General features: G+C 49.5%; 1 protein-coding gene across 1 annotated transcript in view; it reads right to left on the bottom strand.

Moving 5' to 3' along the window:
- CHD9 (chromodomain helicase DNA binding protein 9) overlaps nt 1-16,930 on the bottom strand; it is a 197,196-nt gene that overhangs the window by 9,617 nt on the left and 170,649 nt on the right. Inside the window, 3 exon segments of the mRNA XM_075577155.1 lie at nt 6,740-6,934; nt 14,977-15,119; nt 16,607-16,778. Of these exon segments, the coding sequence (XP_075433270.1) occupies nt 6,740-6,934; nt 14,977-15,119; nt 16,607-16,778 (510 nt within the window).

Genomic DNA, 16,930 nt, shown 5'->3' with positions numbered 1-16,930 from the left:
CCCTCACACCCAGGGGCAGTGCCACCCTCCCCCTCACACCCAGGGGCAGTGCCACCCTCCCCCTCACACACAGGGGCAGCGCCATCCTCCCCCTCACACACAGGGGCAGCGCCATCCTCCCCCTCACACGACAGGGGCAGCGCCACCCTCCCCCTCACACACAGGGGCAGTGCCACCCTCCCCCTCGACACACAGGGGCAGCGCATCCTCCCCTCACACACAGGGCAGCGCCACCCTCCCCCTCACACACAGGGGCAGCGCATCCTCCCCCTCACACACAGGGAAGCGCCACCCTCCCCCTCACACACAGGGGCAGCGCCACCCTCCCCCTCACACACGAGGGGCAGTGCCACCCTCCCCCTCACACCCAGGGGCAGTGCCACCCTCCCCCTCACACCCAGGGGCAGCGCCATCCTCCCCCTAACACACAGGGGCAGCGCCATCCTCCCCCTAACACCCAGGGCCAGTGCCACCCTCCCCCTCACACCCAGGGCAGTGCCACCCTCCCCCTCACACCCAGGGGCAGTGCCACCCTCCCCCTCACACCCAGGGGCAGTGCCACCCTCCCCCTCACACCCAGGGGCAGTGCCACCTCCCCTCACACCCAGGGGCAGTGCCACCCTCCCCCTCACACCCAGGGGCAGCGCCACCCTCCCCCTCACACACAGGGGCAGCGCCACCCTCCCCCTCACACACAGGGCAGCGCCACCCTCCCCCTCACACACAGGGGCAGCGCCACCCTCCCCCTCACACACAGGGGCAGCGCCAACCCTCGCCATCACACACAGGGGCAGCGCCATCCTCCTCACACACAGGGGCAGCGCCACCCTCAACTTCACACACAGGGGCAGCGCCATCCTCCCTCACACACAGGGGCAGCGCCACCCTCACTTCACACACAGGGGCAGCGCCATCCTCCCCTCACACACAGGGGCAGCGCCACCCTCAACTTCACACACAGGGGCAGCGCCATCCTCCCCCTCACACACAGGGGCAGCGCCACCCTACCCCTCACACACTTGGGGCAGTGCCATCCTCCCCTCACACACACAGGGGCAGTGCCATCCTCCCCCTCACACCAGGGGCAGTGCCACCCTCCCCCTCACACCCAGGGGCAGCGCCACCCTCCCCCTCACACACAGGGACAGCGCCACCCTCCCCCTCACACCCAGGGCAGCGCCACCCTCCCCCTCAAACACAGGGGCAGCGCCACCCTCAACTTCACACACAGGGGCAGCGCCATCCTCCCCCTCACACACAGGGGCAGCGCCACCCTACCCCTCACACACAGGGGCAGTGCCATCCTCCCCCTCACACACACAGGGGCAGCACCATCCTCCCCCTCACACACACAGGGGCAGCACCATCCTCCCCCTCACACACAGGGCAGCGCCATCCCTCCCCTCACACACACAGGGGCAGCGCCATCTCACCCTCACACACAGGGCAGCGCCATCCTCCCCCTCACACACACAGGGGCAGTGCATCCTCCCCCTCACACACAGGGGCAGCGCCATCCTCCCCCCTCACACACACAGGGGCAGCGCCATCCTCCCCTCACACACACAGGGGCAGCGCCAATCCACCCCCTCACACACAGGGGCAGCGCCATCCTCCCCCTCACACAGGGGCAGCGCCATCCTCCCCCTCACACACACAGGGGCAGCACCATCCTCCCCCTCACACACAGGGCAGCGCCATCCTCCCCCTCACACACAGGGGCAGCGCCATCCTCCCCCTCACACACAGGGGCAGCGCCATCCTCCCCCTCACACACACAGGGGCAGCGCCACCCTCCCCCTCACACACACAGGGGCAGTGCCATCCTCCCCCTCACACACACAGGGGCAGCGCCATCCTCCCCCTCACACACACAGGGGCAGTGCCATCCTCCCCCTCACACACACAGGGCAGCGCCATCCTCCCCCTCACACACAGGGGCAGCGCCACCCTCCCCCTCACACACAGGGGCAGTGCCATCCTCCCCCTCACACACAGGGGCAGTGCCCATCCTCCCCCTCACACACAGGGGCAGCGCCACCCTCCCCCTCACACACAGGGGGCAGCGCCACGACTCCCCCTCACACCAGGGGCAGCGCCATCCTCCCCCTCACACACAGGGGCAGCGCCATCCTCCCCCTCACACACAGGGCAGTGCCATCCTCCCCCTCACACACACAGGGGCAGTGCCATCCTCCCCCTCACACACAGGGGCAGCGCCACCCTCCCCCTCACACACAGGGGCAGCGCCACCCTCCCCCTCACACCCAGGGGCAGCGCCATCCTCCTCCTCACACCCAGGGGCAGCGCCATCCTCCCCCTCACACACAGGGCAGCGCCACCCTCCCCCTCACACACAGGGGCAGTGCCATCCTCCCCCTCACACACAGGGGCAGTGCCATCCTCCCCCTCACACACAGGGGCAGACGCCACCCTCCCCCTCACACACAGGGCAGCGCCATCCTCCCCCGCACACACAGGGCAGCGCCATCCTCCCCTCACACACAGGGCAGCGCCCATCCTCCCCCTCACACCCAGGGGCAGCGCCATCCTCCCCCTCACACACAGGGGCAGCGCCACCCTCCCCCTCACACCCAGGGGCAGCGCCATCCTCCCCCTCACACCCAGGGGGCAGTAACATACACAACACACACACACACACACACACACACACAGGGCAGTAACATCCTCACACACACACACACACACACACACACCCACACACACACACTCACACACACACACACACACACACACACACACACACACACACACACACAACACACACAGCAGTAACATCCTCACACACACACACACACACACACACACACACACACACACACACACACACACACGACACACACACACACACACACAGGGGGCAGTAACATCCACACACACACACACACACACACACACACACACACACACACACACACACACAACACACACACACACACACACACACACGGGCAGTAACATCCTCACACACACACACACACACACACACACACACACACACACACACACACACACACACACACACACACACAGGGCAGTAACATCCTCACACACACACACACACACACACACACTCACACACACACACACACACACACACACACACAGGGGGCAGTACATCCACTACACACTCACACAGGGGGCAGTAACATCCACACACACACACACACACACACACACACACACACACACACACACACACACACACACACACACACACACACACGGGGCAGTAACATCCTCACACACACACACACACACACACACACACACACACACACACACACAGGGCGCAGTAACATCCTCACACACACACACACACACACACACACGACACACACACACACACACAGGGCGCAGTAACATCCACACACACACACACACACACACACACACACACACACACACACACACACACGGCAGTAACATCCACACACACACACACACACACACACACACACACACACACACACACACACAGCAGTAACATCCTCACACACCACACACACCACACACACACACAGGGGCAGTAACATCCACACACACACACACACACACACACACACACACACACACACACACACACACACACACACACACACACACACACGGGCAGTAACATCCTCACACAACACACACACACACACACACACACACACACACACACACACAGGGCAGTAACATCCACACACACACACACACACACACACACACACACACACACACAGGGGGCAGTAACATCCACACACACACACACACACACACACACACAACACACACACACACACACACACACACACACACACACGACTACAGTAATTGTAGTATAATGTAATACAATAAATAAACTAATGTCAAAACGAATGTTCTTACTAGGAATTAGTATTTTTAAAATCGAGGGACTGGGGGCGGGATTAGAGGCAGGGGTTGGGGGCGGGATTAGAGGCGGGACTAGGTGGCGAGTAGATTTTTTGGTTCGGCGAGTAGATTTTTGGGTGATTTGTCAAGCACTGTATATATATATATATATATGTATACAAACACACACACACACACCTGATATGGTGCATCTACATATGCAGGTAGTGTCCAGCCCCAGGTAGGCCCTGAGTCCACAATCAGCTTGTGAGTGCTTAAGGGGCAAGCCCTTAGATAGGGACATTGCCCTTTAGAGCTACAGTGTCAGGGACACAGTCAAGATGCCACGCAGAACTTGCGGCCTGTGGTCTGGGACCAGACCACCACTGCAAGACAGACTCTTCATGTGGGACACTCCAACGGGAGTCCACCCCACGCTGAGGCGGACGCCGACAACGTGGGACCAGGCTGATCCTATCATCAGCCAGTGGTACCCGTGTGCGCTGGTATCACGCTCAACAAGTGCACCAACGATTCACACATTCTGTGGGTAGCGCTACCGTACACTTTGGGGTGGGTTGTGGCTCCTGTGGACACCGGGTGTTAGGTGCCGAAGGCATCTCAGTACTTTGGGGGGAAACCTCACCAGGGTGTGGACAAGGTGGTTGGACAGTGGGGCTCTGTGTGGGGGTAAGGCCGTGCAAGGCCTGTATGATACAGTTAGGTCCAGAAATAATTGGACACGGATACAAGTTTTGTTATTTCGGCTGTGTACCAAAATAAATTCAAGTTACAGTTAAATAATGAATATGGGCTTAAAGTGAAGTCTATCAGCTTTAATTTGAGGGTATTCACATTCAAATTGGAGGAAGGGTTTAGGAATTACATCTCTTTAATATGTAGCCCCCTCTTTTTCAAGGGAACAAAAGTAATTGGACAATTTACTCAAAAGCTGTTTCATGGACAGGTGTGGGCTATTCTTTCGTCATTTCATCATCAATTAAGCAGCTAAAAGGTCTGGAGTTTGATTCCAGGTGTGGCATTCAGATTTGGAAGCGGTTGCTGTGAACCCACAACATGCGGTCAAAGGAGCTCTCAATGCAAGTGAAACAGGGCATTCTTAGGCTGCAAAAAAATAATAATAATCCATCAGAGAGATAGCAGGAACATTAAGAGTGGCCAAATCAGCAGTTTGGTACATTCTGAGAAAAAAAGAAGGCACTGGTGAGCTCTGCCACACAAAAAGGCCTGGACGTCCAAGGAAGACAACAGTGGTGGATGATCGTAGGATCCTTTCCATGGTAAAGAAAAACCCCTTCACAACATCCAGCTAAGTGAAGAACACTCTCCAGGTGGTAGGCATATCAATATCCAAGTGTACCATAAAGAGAAGACTTCACAAGAGCAAATACAGAGGGTTCACCACAAGGTGCAAACCATTAATAAGCCTCAAGAGTAGAAAGGCCAGATTAGACTTTGCCAAACAATATCTAAAAAAGCCAGCCTAGTTCTGGAACAGCATTCTTTGGACAGATGAAACTAAGATCAACCTGTACCAGAATGATGGGAAGAAAAAAGTATGGAGAAGGCTTGGAACGGCTCATGATCCGAAGCATATCACATCATCTGTAAAACACGGTGGAGGCAGTGATGGCATGGGCATGCATGGCTTACCATGGCACTGGGTCACTAGTGTTTATTGATGATGTGACAGAAGACGGAAGCAGCCGGATGAATTCTGAAGTGTATAGGGATATATTGTCTGCTCAGATTCAGCCAAATTCAGCAAAGTTGATTGGACGGCGCTTCATTTTACAGATGGACAATGACCCAAAACATACTGCGAAAGCAACCCAGACGTTTTTTAAGGCAAAGAAGTGGAATATTTGCAATGGCCGAGTCAATCACCTGATCTCTACCCGATCGAGCATTCATTTCACTTGCTGAAGACAAAACTTAAGGCAGAAAGACCCACGAACAAACAACAACTGAAGACAGCTGCAGTAAAGGCCTGGCAAAGCATCACAAAGGAGGAAACCCAACGTTTGGTGATGTCCATGCGTTCCAGACTTCAAGCAATCATTGCCTGCAAAGGATTCTCGACAAAGTATTAAAAATGAACATTTTATTTATGATTGTGTTAATTTGTCCAATTACATTTGAGCACCTGAAATAAGGGGACTGTGTATGAAAATGGTTACAATTCCTAAATGTTTCATACGATATTTTTGTTCAACCCCTTGAATTAAAGCTGAAAGTCTGCACTTCTATTGCATCTCGGTTGTTTCATTTCAAATCCATTGTGGTGGCGTACAGAGCCAAAATTATGAAAATTGTGTCAGTGTCCAATTATTTCCGGACCTAACTGTATGCGTTGGTGTGTTATTAGTGTATCTATGTTCAGTAAGCTTGTTATTATATACCCGTTTGTGTATTCATTGTTTGGGTCCTGTGAAGGGGTTATCCAGCGCTGCTAGGATCCCTCAAAGGTTGTCACCAGATGGATCAGGTGAGTCTATCAGGTAACGCACCACACGTAGTCACCCGAGACACGGGGGAAAGGGGGCTACATATATATATACACACACACACAAATATACATACATATCTAATAGAATATATGTGTATAAAAAACACAGACCAAAAGAACACACATGCACATACAAACACTATAACCAGCCAGACCACGGTGTAGGAATCAGTAGGCATTAGCAATCACGTTGGTACTTCTCTTGCATGTGAATGTGCGATTGGCTGGGGCATCCCAAGGAGAGGAGCCCGGGGATATACTAGTCAGTGCCCTCTGTAATGTTAATGTAATAATCTTCCTATAGTTAGTAAGAACCCGTCTGCCACTCACAGGGATAAAAGCCCCCAGATCCTCCACGTAACCCGGATGTTCCTTCAGCCAGCTTTCCAGGTCCCTCCTTACGGGGGCGTCGTCCCCTGCCAGCCTCGTCCCATCCTTCAGGTTAATTACAGGGACAGCGCAGTCATCATCATGGACCCCCGCAGGATGCGGACAAGCGACAGCCGGGGTCAGAGTCGGGCTGACCTGCAAAAGAGATAGTACCAAAAAAATTATATATATATATATATATATTTAACAGTGTTCGACAAACCTATACATTTGCTCGCCCCGGGCGAGTGGATTTAACCCCCGGGCGAGTAAATATTGGCCCAAGCAGCACATGTTTGGTACTAGGTGGCGAGTAGATTTTTTGGTGATTTGTCAACCACTGTAATATATACACACACACACACACACACACACAGTGACGGAGTCACTGTCCCTGTATACTAGAGAGCTGGCACTGTGTAGGTTCCAGCGTGCAGGAGGTTAAATTCCTCTGTAGGAGCTTGCTGCACCTGGAGCTAAGTAAACCAGCACTCCTAAATGAACAGGAGATTTAAAAAGGCAGGAAATGGCCTGCACAGGGAGATGTGACTTTCCCCAGCCAGGAGAGGGGAGAGTTTTTGATCTGGTTCCCCAAGCCGACAGGGAGCACGGTCTGCTGGGACCAGCTGGGTCTCACACCCAGACAGAGGTTGGCCATGAGGGCCACCAGGCTGCGGGACACAGCCTGTCACCAAGGAACTGACGTTCCAGCCCTGCGGAAGAAATAAAGCTGTTGCAGTGTCCAGAGGGATTTGCAAAAACAAAAATAAAAACCGGGCGCTTCTCAAACTAAGTGAATGTTGAATAATTATACAATATAAGTGACAGTGATGTTCAATTTATAATGAATAAACAAAATGTGTTTAGTGACCTTCACCAATATGTGAAAAAATAGGAATATTAATGTGCAATACAACAATAAAAAAGCAGCTCTACACCCTTGAGGCGGACTGTCCAGGTCCAGATGGGTCTTGTGCAGGTTTTCAAATTTGAGCGGAGCGCTGTGTGACTCGTGAATATGAAAAAGAAAATAAATATAATAGTGCAGATGGTACAACAATGATAGTCTGAGTGTATGTACTCTCTGCAATAGTTGTACTCACAGATGACAATGTCAAAAATAGGCGTATCAGAGACCCTTCTCTCTCTGATGGGAGCCCTTTAATGGATCCCCCCTCAGAGTGGTGTCTTGATACAGGAAGCTTGTGGTGTAGATAGTCAATTATTCTCCCAGGGGTATATGGAAGTAAAAGAGAGAGCGCACAATGGAGTAGTATAGTCTAAATTGTATTAGCAGCAGTAGATAAATATATGTATAATACACTCACATTTTGAAAAACAATAGTGTTCGAGGGAGAGGACAGCTGTGGTTGGAGAACGCCGGTTTCTCCAGGAGCGGCGGAGCCCTTCCGCATACGTCACGAATACCCTCGTCACGTCCTGTGTCGTCTTGGGTCAGGGCGGAAGAGGCTGCCTAGTGTGTCCGTCTCCTGATGGTTTGCCAGCACTTGTCTCCAATGATCTCCCCAGCTCAATCACCTCCCGCAGCGGATCGATTCTACGCGTTTCGCTGTGGCTTCTTCAGGAATCGAATTCGATTCCTGAAGAAGCCACAGCGAAACGCGTAGAATCGATCCGCTGCGGGAGGTGATTGAGCTGGGGAGATCATTGGAGACAAGTGCTGGCAAACCATCAGGAGACGGACACACTAGGCAGCCTCTTCCGCCCTGACCCAAGACGACACAGGACGTGACGAGGGTATTCGTGACGTATGCGGAAGGGCTCCGCCGCTCCTGGAGAAACCGGCGTTCTCCAACCACAGCTGTCCTCTCCCTCGAACACTATTGTTTTTCAAAATGTGAGTGTATTATACATATATTTATCTACTGCTGCTAATACAATTTAGACTATACTACTCCATTGTGCGCTCTCTCTTTTACTTCCATATACCCCTGGGAAAATAATTGACTATCTACACCACAAGCTTCCTGTATCAAGACACCACTCTGAGGGGGGATCCATTAAAGGGCTCCCATCAGAGAGAGAAGGGTCTCTGATACGCCTATCTTTGACATTGTCATCTGTGAGTACAACTATTGCAGAGAGTACATACACTCAGACTATCATTGTTGTACCATCTGCACTATTATATTTATTTTCTTTTTCATATTCACGAGTCACACAGCGCTCCGCTCAAATTTGAAAACCTCCAGAGGGATTTGCCTGGACTCACATGGGATCGAGTCTCCAACAGCAGATAAGGACTTAATAATAATATACAGTATTACTATGCATAAGGACTTTGATATTGCTCAGTGAGATTCTGTTTTGAAAATAGGATTGGGAAAAGCAATAGGGGAGCTCCTGCTTCTGCCACTGACAAGTAAATGGTGAACGGTGCTTTGGGTATATGCACAGAAGAAGGTGGGGTAGAGATAGAACCCAAATATAGCACTCAAGTTCACACTCTGGTGATGAATGAATGGTTTAAAACATAACTTTATTAACTGCAACAAGTATGTAAAATATTGGGTATTAAAAACAACGACCTGAAGGTGTTCTGATCTTCAATACTGGAACCGTATAGGTTCAGGGTCTAGAGTAGTAGTGTGTTCTATGAGATTCAAGTAACACACTAAACAACAGTCCTAATAAGGATCTGAGGTAAGGAACAAATCTTACAGGGTGTGCTCTTAGGTAAGTACTGATAGCTGCAAATCACTAATGGCAAAAACTGATTGAACCAAATAGTAAAAATATATATATACACGTTATAGGGCTTATAATGACCGGTACATTGAGGTTTGAAAGAAGCCAGAATAATTCCAGCGTGCAGTAAGTCTCAGCTTAACTCTTCTGTGGTAAGTATGGTATATACTGTGCTGTGTCAGGTTGACCTGAAGTAACCTAATTCGGTTTGCAGTGATGGGGTGAATATACCCTCTAATAACCTTTGTAGCAGCAGTTTAAAGGCTGTTTGCTCAGTTTGGCAAACTGACACGGAATAGTGAAACTCTTTCTCAGGTGAATTCACGGATGAAGAGGTTGTATGAACAGTCACTTATAGCTGAGACTATCTGAACCAAATTGTGAATATATATATATATATATATATATATATATATATATATATATATGTGTGTAGAGATAGTAGGACTAGTACATGAGGTATAAGGGAGCCAATAATGATTCCTGCGTATAGTAAGCTCTCAGCTCATTCTTTCTGTGATAAGTATAATATATACAGTGCTGTGTCAGGTTAACCTAAAGTGACCTGATTTAGTTTGCAGTGACAGGGTAAGTATACCCAGATGTTGAGGACAATGTATATTGTGTCATAGACTAACACAGGATTGTGATAGTCCTTCTCAGAGGAATCCCGACACATGGGTAGGTCACAGACAAGGAGGCTGAGTACAGTGGAGTATATAGTAAAGTGAAGTAACCCCTGGACTGCTGTCAGGGAGATCCCTGGGTAACAGCAATATCCAGCGCAACTTCAAAGAGTTGCAATACAGCAGGGGAACCAAACTAAACTAAGTACTAAAACCATATATAGAGCAACAATTTGCCTGTATCAGATCTTATCAACGAGGCTCAAAATGTCCATCGGGGCACTCTGAGAGCCTGTATAAATCACACGGGAAGGGAACCGCATCAACTCGCGGTGTGAGACTGTGAATACGGTAGTAATCAGAACCCTGCGCGTGCACGTATGGAGACAGAGCCGCCGACGCGCGCGTTTCGCGAGACGCTTTCTCAAGGCGAAATTGTAAGTAATCGTAAGAGTACCCTGCAGGTGAGCAGGTATATACTGCACCGACACACTTTATTCGAGCAAATACCCAGTATGTACCTGGCAGATACCTGGAATGCGCCACTCCTCACCTCTGACAAGCCCCGTTGCATTTGCCTTCCCAGCCTGGGTTCATGCCTGGCTGATGGGCGGCTGATCTGTTAAATGATAATGATTAGGATTTAATAGGCTGCAATGCTTCGTGTGTCTACCAGATGGCATAAATTCATGAATTGTAATGCAGTATATATATATATACTGTGCAGTATTGCAGCCAGCGGGAATAAAATGCTTCAATCCCTGCTTGGAAAATAACTCAATGCACTCGGGCAGAAAACAGTCACAAACCTCAATACACCCGGGTATACCCGAATTCGTGGGACTAGCCAAGCTCGAATAAAGTGTGTCGCCAGTGTATAGGTCCTCCAAGTTAATGACATCATAAGTAACCCTGATGTGCTGGGGCATGCGGGAAGCTGTGCTAATGCGCACAGTAAGTATATCCTGTTGTATGACTGCATGGCTAGCACAATAAAGGTAGTAATGTCTGACTCACTAAGGTAGTGTGTCTGAATATACTGATCCGTCAGACTAAACACAGAGAGAGATATAAGTTATACTCTCTATGCGCCTCAAGGGCAGGATAAATAACAAGGTACAGTATAAATAGTCATGTTAATTGGATAAGGGTCCAGAGATGCCCTAACAAAAATGTAATGGTCACCACTGAGTAGTGGTTTTAGTCAGGATATGGTAGCTACCTAATGTAAACTGTAAACTGATGTAAACATGGCATTGGTTAATATATGATGATGATCAATAGGGAAGTGCATATAGAGGATAGGCTCTAATGCTGCCCCGATGTGATGTCACATCACATAGAGGCAGCATTAGAGCCTACCCTCTATATGCACTTCCCTATTGATCATCGTCCGATATTAACCAATGCCATGTTTACATCAGTTTACAGTTTACATTAGGTAGCTACCATATCCTGACTAAAACCACTACTCAGTGGTGACCATTACTTTTTTGTTACGGCATCTCTGGACCCTTATCCAATTTTGAGGTGTTGTGGTCCTTTAGGACTCTTCTTTATTTTTATGAATAAATAATCAATTGTTCTTTTCACCTATTAGGTGTTATGTGATCTTTTTGATAGGTCACTAGTACTCATATATGTGTATTACCCTATGAGTAGAGCACTGCTCATTTTTTATTATTCACTCTTGGTTTTAATCCCCGGTGCGCTCTGTGCGCTTTCTGTTCTTCCAAAGAGGGATAGGCATTTATTTTATTATTTGTTTAGCCTTAAAGGGACAGTGTACCCATTCTTTAGTTATTATTGTGGACCAATAAAACCACTGCAGTTAAAGCCTAACCCACTGTTTGGTGTCTTACTGACGCTGCCGCGAGGCTGTCCTTCCACAAAACACACACACCAAGTGTTTGTACATGCATATAAATATATTTATATATCAAAATATCAAATGAGACAAAGCAGTTACTGATGAAACAAGAAATGAAGCGATCCCAAGAGGCAAGAATAAGAAAGGACTATGCAGAGCTGTGCAAGACGATCACCAAACATATAACTGAAGATGTAAGAAAATGTAACTGTGATATGGTGAGGAAGATTATTGAAGATAACAAATGCTTAATGGGGCATTTCCTGTCAAATAACCCCCCACTCCCCAAGGTGATAAGCAGGGGGTGTCTCATGAGCTGAACCACGTTCAATTCAGCTGTGGACACCCTGGTTTCCGAGATACAGGCGATTCAGATCTCTTCCACAAGTTTAAAGGTCCTGTGGGCCAATAGGAGCCGTGATGGATGACAATGCAGCTTCTTACTTCTGGGGCTGCTACGGAGGGTGTCATCGGAGCTGAAATTTACCGAGGTTCAGCGCCAGAGACCCCCTGCTTTACAGCTAATGAATAAAAAAATAATGAAACCCAGGTGGAAAATGCCTCGTTAAAGATAAATAAACGACTTTTGGTGGAAAGAAGCAAATCATTGCACTCAAACATGATGATGTATCAACAATAAAAGACTGTGCGCTGATCCTAAGGAGAGTTAAGGACTTCTACATGAAGATGTACGTGAACACAGATAACACCGGGCATAATCTAGCAGAGGACAAGCGAAAAGAAACCACCAGTGAAATACCATGCGTCCTTCCAGAAGAAGTGGCAAAATCCATGAAGAATGGGAAGGCTCCCGGGGAAGATGGAATTACAGCTGAAATCTTGGAAGAAGCTGGGGAAGAAGTAGACTAAATCCTTGCAGAACTCTTTCCATGCTGCATAACGAACAGGGAAATTCCAGACCAATGGAGTAATCCCGTAGTCATCCTTATCCACAAGAAAGAAGACCTCAAGAACTAAAGACCAACAATCAGTCTACGTCCAATAATTTACAAGATTTGTACGAAGATACTCACTAATTGGGAGCAACAGACCCTGGACTTGCCTTGCCCAGCCTAGGGAACGAGCAGGAGTTCAAGGTGGATACAACACAATGGACCACGTCCAAGTTGTACAAGAAGTGATTTCCCAGAAGTAATGAATATGATCTAGCATTCAGCTTAGGATTTGTAAATGTCGAAAAAGCATTTGATTCTGGCTACACCTAAGCGGTTTTAAATACATCAAGGCAAAATGTGGATGAAGCGTGCATTGATATTATAAAGAACATTTACGAGAATGCCACATCAACCATTAGATTACATGAAGATACAATCAAGATAAGGATCAGCATGGGTGTGCGGCAGGCAGACACCGTGTCACCAGGATCAGCAAGGGAGTGCGGCAGGAAGACACCAGGATCAGCAAGGGAGTGCGGCAGGAAGACACCAGGAACAGCAAGGGAGTGCGGCAGGAAGACATCATGTCACCAGGATCAGCAAGGGAGTGCGGCAGGAAGACACCGTGTCGCCAGGATCAGCAAGGGAGTACGGCAGGGAGACACCGTGTCGCCAGGATCAGCAAGTGATTGCGGCAGGAAGACACCAGGATCAGCAAGGGAGTGCGGCAGGAAGACATCATGTCACCAGGATCAGCAAGGGAGAGCGGCAGGAAGACACCGTGTCGCCAGGATCAGCAAGGGAGTACGGCAGGGAGACACCGTGTCGCCAGGATCAGCAAGGGAGTGCGGCAGGGAGACACCGTGTCACCAGGATCAGCAAGGGAGTGCGGCAGGAAGACATCATGTCACCAGAATCAGCAAGGGAGTACGGCAGGGAGACACCGTGTCACCAGGATCAGAAAGGGAGTGCGGCAGGGAGACACCGTGTCACCAGGATCAGCAAGGGAGTGCGACAGGAAGACATCGTGTCACCAGGATCAGCAAGGGAGTGCGGCAGGAAGACACCGTGTCACCAGGATCAGCAAGGGAGTGTGGCAAGGAGACACCGTGTCGCCAGGATCAGAAGGGGAGTGCGGCAGGGAGACACCATGTCACCAGGATCAGCAGGGGAGTGCGGCAGGGAGACACCGTGTCGCCAGGATCAGAAACGGAGTGCGGCAGGGAGACACCGTGTCGCCAGGATCAGCAAGGGAGTGCGGCAGGGAGACACCATGTCACCAGGATCAGCGGGTGAGTGCGTCAGGGAGACACTGTGTCGCCAGGATTAGAAAGGGAGTGCGGCAGGGAGACACCGTGTCGCCAGGATCAGCAAGGGAGTGCGGCAGGGAGACACCGTGTCGCCAGGATCAGCAAGGGAGTGCGGCAGGGAGACACCATGTCACCAGGATTAGCAGGGGAGTGCGGCAGGAAGACACCGTGTCACCAGGATCAGAAAGGGAGTGCGGCAGGGAGACACCGTGTTGCCAGGATCAGCAAGGAAGTGCGGCAGGGAGACACCGTGTCGCCAGGATTAGCGCGTGAGTGCGGCAGGGAGACACCATGTCACCAAAGGTTTTCAAAACAACAAAGAATTGTTCAGAACATTAAATTAACATTAAATTGGGAAGAAAACCAAATCAACAGTGAATATTTGAGCCACCTACGATTTGCAGAAAACATTGTTATTTTTGCCGCAAGTTGACAGGATCTCCAGCAATAAATTGGAGAACTCCAAGTGACCTCCGTATAAAAGTGACCTCCGTATAAATTCTCAGAGAGACCAACAAATGTCTCAACTCTACAAAGATCAAAATAAATGGAGAGGGGCACCACCTATAAGGGGGGCACAGAACCTATAGGGAAGCACCTATAAGCGGGAAGGGAGCAGCACCAATAAGGGGGAGGGGTCAGGACAATAAGGGTGAGGGGGAGAAGCACCTATACCGCACCTGTTCTAGATATACGACGTGTGTGCCTCTCTGGAAAGAATGCTTAATGCCAAACCCCCCAGTTCTCCCTGTGACACCAGGGGACCCCGACCAATCGCTTCACTCACGTGATTAGGCATTTTATTCCTGTTCATAAAGAGGATATCAGCGCCTTCCACGTTCTTCCTCCGCCCCCGTCGCTTCTTGACCGCCGCCGGCGTGTCCGTTAACACTCCGTTAGCGCTTTCTGCTGGTGGCTGGCCACACCAAACTAAAGAAATCAGGAGTACATTAAACTTAGCGAGGGACAGTAACGTTCTGCCTTTGATTAAAGACATCTCCAATAAAGACGTTCATACCCCATAAGTCTCTGAACTACACAGGATTGCATCACCCGCTTGCAGGCCTTAATTACCTCCCCTCCCTGCTAAAGAAAGGGAGGAGATATTAACACAACACGGACACAGGTCAGAGGTCAAACTTCTTCCCTGCCCCCACCCCAGAAATAGAACCAGATTTCTTCCTTACCCCCACTAGGTAAGACGACCATTTCGGAGAAGGGTTTTATCATAAGGAAGTTATAGGACAGTAAAACCCTCCCCAATAACCCCCCCCCCCACCCCCCGAATAGGCACGTCACTTCTAAAATGTTGGTACTTTGTCCCCTGAGCATGTCTGGGGGTCCTTGGAGCTAACCCTCGAATTAAGTTCAGCTCAAGGGACCCCCTCGTTCCCAAGATACTTACCGGAAACAGAAACCCCAGTACTCTCCAGGACATACAGGAAAACGAGAGGTAACTCTCAAAGTACTTTTTTTCTTGGTAACATATTTGATAAATAAATAAGGGTTGTTTAAATCCTTGGCCAATAGGGATTCAAATGAATAAAAACGCACAATCCCAGCAATCTCTAACCTTAGAACCCACCACATCATTATATGGCCATTAAGACCAGCCTCACACTGATGATACCCATCAAGGTTGAAACATGTATGTGAGTAGGTCTAATGGCTTTGCATCTCATCCCAGCCTCTGTTTAAAAGCTGTGTTTAAAACAGCATGCATTGGCTTGAGGATTGGCTTGTGTAATACGAGCTTGAGACAAAAGGTGGCACTGAGTGCTCATTTGCATGTCATTTCCCAGAATCCCTTGCTGCAGTGGAAGTGCTGTATGCTGGGTGACAATGGGGAAAGACAGGGTTGCAGACCTGTCTAAGACATGCAAATGAACATACAGTAATATTTACAGTTGCTTTATATATATATATATATATATATATATATATATATATATATATAGTGCAGAATAAATGAGTTCTTCAGTATTAGGTGATACCTTTTTTATTGGACTAACAATTTATGTCATAGGACAAGCTTTCGAGAGTTCTCCTCTCTTCTTCAGGTCAAGCAATACTGATATACAAAGGATTCTATGGCGTTATGACGTGGCTGCAGGTTTATAACGCTTTGGCCAAAGGGTTTAACAAAATGACCCTTATTAAGGGGAATACCAACATTGAAGTATTTAACTACAGTATGTATTTTGTCACATTGGATGCAGCATTGGGTATTTTTGTATTTTCTTGGCCAATAGGAAGTCGAAATGGATGATGTTGCGGTCCAAGTAACTGCCATTTTGTTTCCGCCGGAAAGGACGGAACCGGCCCTACGTTTCCAGGTATGAATCTCGGGCTCTCCCCCCACATCCCCCAACCCCATCCATCCATGTAAATACGAGAAACCAGCCATGACTCCTTACCAGATGCCGTGGTGGATTTGGGAAAGTTGACAAGGCTGGCCTCCGACGCATTCTGCAGGTCCCGCAGACGGGCCAGATATTGCTGCTGTCCCAAGCCAGCCTCCTCGCTGCTGTCCAGCGGACGCTTCTGAGAAATTCCCTGCTTCTGAAAAGTTAACTTCAAGCCGCCTTCCTGTTAGGCAAAAGGTCCGCGTTACTAAGAGCGTCCGCGCCACGCAGAGAGAACAGAACGCAGTAAACGTACGTGCCACGATCTCACCAGACACCGCTCCCCGAAATAAATTATGGAGAAAGATTAATGTTTGTATATTTGATATATATAAA

Source organism: Ascaphus truei, chromosome 19, assembly GCF_040206685.1.
Source record: "Ascaphus truei isolate aAscTru1 chromosome 19, aAscTru1.hap1, whole genome shotgun sequence".
In the NCBI taxonomy this organism is placed as follows: Eukaryota; Metazoa; Chordata; class Amphibia; order Anura; family Ascaphidae; genus Ascaphus; species Ascaphus truei.
The sequence above is the reverse complement of the archived record's forward strand: the minus strand, read 5'-3'. Positions and strand labels throughout refer to the sequence as shown.